We start from the raw sequence: 10,589 nt of genomic DNA, 5'->3' as shown, positions 1-10,589 counted from the left end.
ATGTACAACAGGCGTGTTCACGGACTTAACTTATACGTCACAGATCGGCCCCTTTATCAGCATTCCGAGAAGTACTTTACATATCATATAATCGCCGAATATTATCTATTATTTCTTTGCTAATATTCTCATGTAAAAAGTCGATTGTCTACACGGCGTTCATCTTTTCACTGTCTTACTTATTGTGTTGATTTATGCCATTTTGTTACTAACAAAGGAATTTTCATGGAACTGGGCCCAGCCACCATACTTACTGCCTATGGCGTTTGTCCGTCCGCTTTTCTGTCAGTCTGTCTGTCTGTCCGTCTGTCAGCTTGTTTGTTCGTCTGTCTATTGAGACTGTCTGTATGACCGTCTGTCTATTGTGTCTGTTTGTCTGTCTGCAGCTTGTTTGGCCACCTGTCTATTGTGTCAGTCTGTCAGCTTGTTTGTCCGCCTGTCTGTTATGTCTGTCTGTCTGTCAACTTGATTGGCCACCAGTCTATTGTATCTGTCTATCTGTCAGCTTGTTTGTCCGCCTGTCTATTGAGACTGTCTGTATGACCGTCTGTCTATTGTGTCTGTCTGTCTGTCAGCTTGTTTCTCTGCCTGTCTATTGTGTCTGTCTGTCAGCTTGTTTTGCCGCCTATCTAATGCGTCCTTCTGCCTGTCAGCTTGTTTGTCCGCCTGTCTATTGAGTCTGTCTGTCTGTCAGCTTGATTGGCCACCTGTCTATTGTGTCCGTCTGTCCGCTTGTTTGGCCACCTGTCTATTGTGTCTGTCTGTCAGCTTGTTTGGCAGCCTGTCTATTGAATCTGTTTGTTTGTCCGCCTGTCTATTGTGTTTGTCTATCTGTCAGCTTGTTTGGCCGCCTATCTAATGCGTCCTTCTGTTTGTCAGCTTGATTGGCCACCTGTCTATTGTGTCTGCCTGTCAGCTTGTTCTGCCACCTGTCTATTGTGTCCGTCTGTCCGCTTGTTTGGCCACCTGTCTATTGTGTCTGTCTTTCAGCTTGTTTGGCCACCTGACTATTGTGTCTGTCTGTCAGCTTGTTCTGCCACCTGTCTATTGTGTCGTTTGTCCACTTGTTCTGCCACCTGTCTATTGTGTCCGTCTGTCCGCTTGTTTGGCCACCTGTCTATTGTGTCTGTCTGTCAGCTTGTTTGGCAGCCTGTCTATTGAATCTGTCTGTTTGGCCGCCTGTCTATTGTGTTTGTCTATCTGTCAGCTTGTTTGGCCGCCTATCTAATGCGTCCTTCTGTTTGTCAGCTTGATTGGCCACCTGTCTATTGTGTCTGTCTGTTAGCTTGTTTGTCCGCCTGTCTATTGAATCTGTCTGTATGGTCACCTGTCTCTTGTGTCTGCCTATATTTCTGTCTGTCAGCTTGTTTGGCCGCCTGTCTATTGTGTCTGTCTGTCAGCTTGTTTGGCCGTCTATCTTATGCGTCCTTCTGTCTGTCAGCTTGTTTTTCCGTCTGTCTATTCTGTCTGTCTGTCTGTCTGTCTGTCTGTCTGTGAGCTTGATTGGCCACCTGTCTATTGTGTCTGTCTGTCAGCTTGTTTAGCAGCCTGTCTATTGAATCTGTCTGTTTGGCCGCCTGTCTATTGTGTTTGTCTGTCTGTCAGCTTGTTTGGCAGCCTGTCTATTGAATCTGTTTGTTTGTCCGCCTGTCTATTGTGTTTGTCTATCTGTCAGCTTGTTTGGCCGCCTATCTAATGCGTCCTTCTGTTTGTCAGCTTGATTGGCCACCTGTCTATTGTGTCTGCCTGTCAGCGTGTTCTGCCACCTGTCTATTGTGTCCGTCTGTCCGCTTGTTTGGCCACCTGTCTATTGTGTCTGTCTTTCAGCTTGTTTGGCCACCTGTCTATTGTGTCTGTCTGTCAGCTTGTTCTGCCACCTGTCTATTGTGTCGTTTGTCCGCTTGTTCTGCCACCTGTCTATTGTGTCCGTCTGTCCGCTTGTTTGGCCACCTGTCTATTGTGTCTGTCTGTCAGCTTGTTTGGCAGCCTGTCTATTGAATCTGTCTGTTTGGCCGCCTGTCTATTGTGTTTGTCTATCTGTCAGCTTGTTTGGCCGCCTATCTAATGCGTCCTTCTGTTTGTCAGCTTGATTGGCTACCTGTCTATTGTGTCTGTCTGTTAGCTTGTTTGTCCGCCTGTCTATTGAATCTGTCTGTATGGCCACCTGTCTCTTGTGTCTGCCTATATTTCTGTCTGTCAGCTTGTTTGGCCGCCTGTCTATTGTGTCTGTCTGTCAGCTTGTTTGGCCGTCTATCTTATGCGTCCTTCTGTCTATCAGCTTGTTTTTCCGTCTGTCTATTCTGTCTGTCTGTCTGTCTGTCTGTCTGTGAGCTTGATTGGCCACCTGTCTATTGTGTCTGTCTGTCAGCTTGTTTAGCAGCCTGTCTATTGAATCTGTCTGTTTGGCCGCCTGTCTATTGTGTTTGTCTGTCTGTCAGCTTGTTTGGCCGCCTATCTAATGCGTCCTTCTGTCTGTCAGCTTGTTTAGTCACCTGTCTATTGTGTCTGTCTGTCAGCTTGTTTGGCAGCCTGTCTATTGTGTCTGCTTGTCCGCTTGTTTGGCCACCTGTCTATTGTGTCTGTCTGTCAGCTTGTTCTGCCGCCTGTCTATTGTGTCTGTCTGTCCGCTTGTTTGGGCACCTGTCTATTGTGTCTGTCTGTCCGCTTGTTTGACCACCTGTCTATTGTGTCTGTCTGTTAGCTTGTTTGGCCACCTGTCTATTGTGACTGTCTGTCAGCTTGTTTGGCCGCTTGTCTATTGTGACTGTCTGTCAGCTTGGTTGGCCGCTTGTCTATTGTGTCTGTCTGTCCGCTTGTTTGGCCACCTGTCTATTGTGTCTGTCTGTCCGCTTGTTTGGCCGTCTGTCTATTGTGTCTGTCTGTTAGCTTGTTTGGTCGCCTGTCTATTGTGCCTGTCTGTCAGCTTGTTTGTCCACCTGTATATTGAATCTGTCTGTATGGCCGCCTGTCTCCCTCCTGTGTCTGTCTGTCAGCTTGTTTGGCCGCCTGTCTATTGTGTCTGTTTGTCTCTTAGCTTGTTTGGCCGCCTGTCTATTGTATCTGTATGTCTGTCAGCTTGTTTGGCCGTCTATCTAATGCGTCCTTCTGTCTGTCAGCTTTTCTTGTCGCCTGTCTATATTATGTCTGTCTGTCTATCTGCCTTGTCTGTCAGCTGAATGTTTGCGCCCCTCTTTGCATACGTCTGTCTGTCTGTCTGTTGTATGTCTGGTTATATATTTGATCGCCTGGTCGACTGTCTATTATGCTGTATGCAGATATCTACTCGCCTATCCGTTTTTATGTTTATTCGTTTGTTTGTCCTGTCTATTGTTTCATGTTCGTCTCTATTCTCTATTTGTGCGTCTAGCCTAATACACGTGGTCCGCCTGCCCGCCTACCCCTCCATCATATATGTCTGAAATATAAAACCATTTCTAATTGTGCGATTTATTGTGTTAGTTTATGTACCACCGCAGATCTTTCTAGTTAACATGTTAAGATCATCATAAGCCAAAGGTAAACACATGTATAAGCTGTTTTTATAAGTCGTCTCATATGTTCGTAGCTTCAGAAAATCATGAAAAGGCCTCGTCTTTAAGTCCTATCCTTATGTACATTATCCAGTGGCGTATACAATTATTTTCCCTATACAAAAGACACCACGTTTCTTTTTAAAAACCTCGTGTCGTGGTGAGACGTGCTATAAATAGCTCTACCCGAGTGTAAATGCGAAGCGATTTACTTCATTATATTCAGTCATGGATATGTCACGATGGATATCACTTCTGTCCAGATGGCGTTTCAGGAACCGGAAGAAGGTTTTCCTTGGTTTGTGTGTTCTGACTCTGGTGATGTTAGGGATATTCCAAGTCCAGTTAAAAACGAACAGTACAGGGATTAACACTGTACATACTAGTGGGCTGGAACACAGGGACGATGTCAACGAGGGCATTCGTGTAGTACGCTCGTCTGTGAGGGATCCATTCTTCAGGGACAATAGAAGACTCCAGAGTTTAGTTATAGTGGACGACAAAGAGAAAATGAAAGTACCGCGGAATGAGCGTGATGAACCACCTGCTGAAATTGAAGAACAAGCTAGTGATGATCTACATGAAAAGGAGGAGGTTAACAAACCTCTATTGACAGAGAAGGGTTCTCATGGTGGAGGTATAATGAAGCGGTTGCGAAAAATTCAGGACGTTTTCAAAGATGGCGACAAAAACAAAACACTCAGCAAACAGTATGATACAGGGGATGATCAGCACCAGGCACTAGTGAAGGAACTTTACGGATTGTTGTTAAAACTTGAAAATGAAGGTATCGACATTAATGATGGAAATAAGGTGGTGTCCGAAGAAAACCTACAAAACGGTAAACAGCTTCCGTTCGATCCATTGAAGTATCCTCAGAGAGTTGATGTGGGAAATCTAGTTGAGACATTTGCAAAAGGCGGTTACCTCCCAAGCAACCCAATCAATCCATGGAAATACTCGCCGGTCATCAACCCTACACAGAAATGTAAGAGGTACAAGGGTGGTAGTGTGTTCTTACTGTTCGTGGTGAAGACACGGCCAGACAATTTTATGAAAAGGAAGACAATACGCGAAACATGGGCAGACGAGAAAAGATTCCCGAACATGCGCACTGTATTTTCCATAGGGATATCACAGGACTCGAAAACAATGCGAAAAATCAAACAGGAATCCTTGAAATACAAAGATGTTCTCCTAATGGACTACATGGACTCTTACAACAATCTGACGCTCAAAACAACCAGCGGCATCAACTGGGCCGTGGCCCACTGTAACGAGGCTGACTTCATGGTGTCTGTTGATGACGATATGTATGTGGCCACCGACCTCCTGATTCAGCATCTGAAGGACATGTCACCAGAGGACGCTGAGCGACTCTATCACGGACACATGTACCACAACACGAAACCATTTCGGCAAGAGGAAGAGGACGCCTGGGAAAACAAATGGGTCATGTCAAAGGAGGAGTACGCGTTCAATTCCTACCCAGACTACATATTCGGGGGGTTTGTGATTATGTCCATGAGAACGGTGTTGGAGATGAGTGTAGCAATTCCGTACACAAAACCAATCCGCATGGAGGATGTTTACCTCGGGATTGTGGCCAGTCGTCTTGGTATAGTGGCAACTAACACCGATCTTGTGGATTATCACATTACGTACTCCAATTCCGAAAAGTTTAAATCACTCATCGCGTCTCATTACTACTCCAGCTCATATATGTTAAGGAAAACCTGGGAATGTCATTTATCTATTGTGTATAAAGACGTGGAGAAATCGGTGTATTGTCTATACCTAAAAATAGAATTACAAACGTTAAAAGACAAAATAACAAATATTATGGAATGGATAGAAATGTCGGACGTGGCAATAAGACACTGAATTATTTTTTTGACTTTAACTTGAAATATATATTGTTTTGAAACAATAAGGGACTTCTTGGATTTTTTTTCTCTATTTTTTTGTATCCTTATAAAATCGATCGCGTAGTAAATGAATAGAAATATTTTAAAATTATTTTGTTTGCTGTTCTATATCATTTTTGTTACTGAACTGAGATATCTGGTGTCTGTGATATGCAGAACTGAGATATCTTGTGTCTGTGATATGCAGAACTGAGATATCTTGTGTCTGTGATATACATATGCAGAACTGAGATATCTTGTGTCTGTAATATACAGAACTGAGGTATATGGTGACTGTGATATACAGAACAAAGATATCTGGTGTCTGATGATATACAGAACTGAGATATCTGATGTCCGTGATATGCAGAAGTGAGATATTTGGTGTCTGTGATAGACAGAACTGAGATATTTTGTGTCTGTTATATGCAGAACTGAGGTATATGGTGCCTGTGATATACAGAACTCAGATATCTGATGTCCCTGATATACAGAACTGAAATATCTGATGTCTGTGAAATGCAAAACTGAGATATCTGGTGTCCGTAATATCCAGAAGTACATGTAAGATATCTGACGTCTGTGATATACATAACTGAGATATTTGGTGTCTGTGATATACAGAACTGAGATATTTGGTGTCTGTGATATACAGAACTGAGATATCTGACGTCTGTGATAGACAGAACTGAGATATTTGGTGTCTTTTGATAGACAGAACTGAGATACTTGGTGTCTGTTATATGCAGAACTGTAATATCTGAGTTCTATGATATGCAGAACTGAGAGATGTCCATGATAAACGGAACTGAAATATCTAGTGTCTGTTATAAATTGAACTGCAGAAGTGAGCTATCTGATGTCCATGATGAGTGGAACTGAAATATCTGGTGTCTGTGATAGAAATGGATAGAAATGTCGGACGTGGCAATTAGGCACTGATTTATTTTTTTGACTTTAACTTGAACTATATATTGTTTTGTAACAATAAGGGACTTATTGGAAGATTTTTTTTCTATTTTTTTTTGTATCCTTATAGAATCAATCGCGTAGTAAATGAATTTTGTATTTTGTTAAATGTTCAATAACATAATTGCAAACTTTGAATTATCATACTTTTCTTACATTCTATTCCTACATTCTATTCTGATCCTATTCTTTGCAAATCTTCATACTGGATGAAATAAAGTAAAAATACTCAGAAAATAGAAGAAACATGGAACTAGCGTTCAACTGGTCGCGAATTATTTTCTCTAAGTAGTATATATCGGACTGTTGTTAAAAATCCTACTTGTGATTTATGTTCATGTCAACATGTCCGACTGGTCTTGTCAGTAAAAGTAGAATTTATTATCCTATATACACATGTCAATATACATTCAGAAATACTTCTTTCCTTTATTTGTTTATCAATTGACGAAGACTTTTGTTGGTTTGTTTGCGGGTTCAATGAGCCATGACCAGCTATGACATTGTGTAAATGAGTTCCATGGTTGTACGATGTACAACAGGCGTTTCAGGAACCGGAAGAAGGTTTTCCTTGGTTTGTGTGTTCTGACTCTGGTGATGTTAGGGATATTCCAAGTCCAGTTAAAAACGAACAGTACAGGGATTAACACTGTACATACTAGTGGGCTGGAACACAGGGACGATGTCAACGAGGGCATTCGTGTAGTACGCTCGTCTGTGAGGGATCCATTCTTCAGGGACAATAGAAGACTCCAGAGTTTAGTTATAGTGGACGACAAAGAGAAAATGAAAGTACCGCGGAATGAGCGTGATGAACCACCTGCTGAAATTGAAGAACAAGCTAGTGATGATCTACATGAAAAGGAGGAGGTTAACAAACCTCTATTGACAGAGAAGGGTTCTCATGGTGGAGGTATAATGAAGCGGTTGCGAAAAATTCAGGACGTTTTCAAAGATGGCGACAAAAACAAAACACTCAGCAAACAGTATGATACAGGGGATGATCAGCACCAGGCACTAGTGAAGGAACTTTACGGATTGTTGTTAAAACTTGAAAATGAAGGTATCGACATTAATGATGGAAATAAGGTGGTGTCCGAAGAAAACCTACAAAACGGTAAACAGCTTCCGTTCGATCCATTGAAGTATCCTCAGAGAGTTGATGTGGGAAATCTAGTTGAGACATTTGCAAAAGGCGGTGACCTCCCAAGCAACCCAATCAATCCATGGAAATACTCGCCGGTCATCAACCCTACACAGAAATGTAAGAGGTACAAGGGTGGTAGTGTGTTCTTACTGTTCGTGGTGAAGACACGGCCAGACAATTTTATGAAAAGGAAGACAATACGCGAAACATGGGCAGACGAGAAAAGATTCCCGAACATGCGCACTGTATTTTCCATAGGGATATCACAGGACTCGAAAACAATGCGAAAAATCAAACAGGAATCCTTGAAATACAAAGATGTTCTCCTAATGGACTACATGGACTCTTACAACAATCTGACGCTCAAAACAACCAGCGGCATCAACTGGGCCGTGGCCCACTGTAACGAGGCTGACTTCATGGTGTCTGTTGATGACGATATGTATGTGGCCACCGACCTCCTGATTCAGCATCTGAAGGACATGTCACCAGAGGACGCTGAGCGACTCTATCACGGACACATGTACCACAACACGAAACCATTTCGGCAAGAGGAAGAGGACGCCTGGGAAAACAAATGGGTCATGTCAAAGGAGGAGTACGCGTTCAATTCCTACCCAGACTACATATTCGGGGGGTTTGTGATTATGTCCATGAGAACGGTGTTGGAGATGAGTGTAGCAATTCCGTACACAAAACCAATCCGCATGGAGGATGTTTACCTCGGGATTGTGGCCAGTCGTCTTGGTATAGTGGCAACTAACACCGATCTTGTGGATTATCACATTACGTACTCCAATTCCGAAAAGTTTAAATCACTCATCGCGTCTCATTACTACTCCAGCTCATATATGTTAAGGAAAACATTCATTTATCTATTGTGTATAAAGACGTGGAGAAATCGGTGTATTGTCTATACCTAAAAATAGAATTACAAACGTTAAAAGACAAAATAACAAATATTATGGAATGGATAGAAATGTCGGACGTGGCAATAAGACACTGAATTATTTTTTTGACTTTAACTTGAAATATATATTGTTTTGAAACAATAAGGGACTTCTTGGAATTTTTTTTCTATTTTTTTGTATCTTGTTTGCTGTTCTATATCATTTTTGTTACTGAACTGAGATATCTGGTGTCTGTGATATGCAGAACTGAGATATCTTGTGTCTGTGATATGCAGAACTGAGATATCTTGTGTCTGTGATATGCAGAGCTGAGATATCTTGTGTCTGTGTTATACATATGCAGAACTGAGATATCTTGTGTCTGTAATATACAGAACTGAGGTATATGGTGACTGTGATATACAGAACAAAGATATCTGGTGTCTGATGATATACAGAACTGAGATATCTGATGTCCGTGATATGCAGAAGTGAGATATTTGGTGTCTGTGATAGACAGAACTGAGATATTTTGTGTCTGTTATATGCAGAACTGAGGTATATGGTGCCTGTGATATACAGAACTCAGGTATCTGATGTCCCTGATATACAGAACTGAAATATCTGATGTCTGTGAAATGCAAAACTGAGATATCTGGTGTCCGTAATATCCAGAAGTACATGTAAGATATCTGACGTCTGTGATATACATAACTGAGATATTTGGTGTCTGTGATATACAGAACTGAGATATTTGGTGTCTGTGATATACAGAACTGAGATATCTGACGTCTGTGATAGACAGAACTGAGATATTTGGTGTCTTTTGATAGACAGAACTGAGATACTTGGTGTCTGTTATATGCAGAACTGTAATATCTGAGTTCTATGATATGCAGAACTGAGAGATGTCCATGATAAACGGAACTGAAATATCTAGCGTCTGTTATAAATTGAACTGCAGAAGTGAGCTATCTGATGTCCATGATGAGTGGAACTGAAATATCTGGTGTCTGTGATAGAAATGGATAGAAATGTCGGACGTGGCAATAACGCACTGATTTATTTTTCTGACTTTAACTTGAACTATATATTGTTTTGTAACAATAAGGGACTTATTGGAAGATTTTTTTTCTATTTTTTTGTATCCTTATAGAATCAATCGCGTAGTAAATGAATAAAAATATTTTAAAGTTATTTTGTTCGCTGTTCTATATCATTTTTGTTACTGAACTGAGATATCTGGTGTCTGTGATATGCAGAACTGAGATATCTGATGTCTGTGATATGCAGAACTGAAATATCTGGTGCCTATGATATGCAGAACTGAGATATCTGGTGACAATGACATGTAGAACTGAGATATCTGGTGACATCGACATGTAGAACTGAGATATCTAGTGACACTGACATGTAGAACTGAGATATCTCGTGACATTGACATGTTGAACTGAGATATCTAGTAACACTGACATGTAGAACTGTGATATCTTGTGACACTGACATGTAGAACTGAGATATCTGGTGACACCGTCATGTAGAACTGAGATATCTGGTGACACTGACATGTAGAACTGAGATATCTGGTGGCACCGGCATTAAGAACTGATATATCTCGTGACACCGTTATGTAGAACTGAGATATCTAGCGACACCGTCATGTAGAATTGTAATATCTGGTGACAATGACATGAAGAACTGAGATAGATGGTGACACTGACATGTAGAACTGAGATATCTGGTGACACTGACATGTAAAACTTAGATATCTGGTGACACTGACATGTAGAACTGAGATATCTAGTGACACTGACATGTAGAACTGAAATATCTGGTGACAATGACATGTAGAACTGAGATATCTGGTGACACTGACATGTAGAACTGAAATATCTGGTGACAATGACATGTAGAACTGAGATATCTGGTGACACCGGCATTAAGAACTGATATATCTCTTGACACCGTAATGTAGAACTGAGATATCTAGTGACACTGACATGTAGAACTGAGATATCTGGTGACACTGACATGTAGAACTGAGATATCTGGTGACAATGACATATAGAACTGAGATATCTAGTGACACTGACATGTAGAACTGAGATATCTGGTGACAATGACATGTAGAACTGAGATATCTAGT

General features: G+C 41.4%; 1 protein-coding gene and 1 pseudogene across 1 annotated transcript; both read left to right on the top strand.

Moving 5' to 3' along the window:
- The first annotated feature begins 3,678 nt into the window (after positions 1 to 3,678).
- LOC138325743 (lactosylceramide 1,3-N-acetyl-beta-D-glucosaminyltransferase B-like) lies at positions 3,679 to 5,549 on the top strand. The gene has a single exon (XM_069271602.1). The coding sequence runs from the start codon at positions 3,759 to 3,761 to the stop codon at positions 5,412 to 5,414; it is 1,656 nt and encodes a 551-aa protein (XP_069127703.1). The 5' UTR covers positions 3,679 to 3,758; the 3' UTR covers positions 5,415 to 5,549.
- Positions 5,550 to 5,668: 119 nt separating this feature from the next.
- On the top strand, positions 5,669 to 9,628 carry LOC138325744 (uncharacterized; annotated as a pseudogene).
- The last annotated feature ends 961 nt before the right edge of the window (positions 9,629 to 10,589 follow it).

The sequence above is a fragment of the Argopecten irradians genome, chromosome 6 (genome assembly GCF_041381155.1).
Source record: "Argopecten irradians isolate NY chromosome 6, Ai_NY, whole genome shotgun sequence".
Taxonomy (NCBI): Eukaryota; Metazoa; Mollusca; class Bivalvia; order Pectinida; family Pectinidae; genus Argopecten; species Argopecten irradians.
This window is presented reverse-complemented; position numbering and strand designations above follow the sequence as displayed.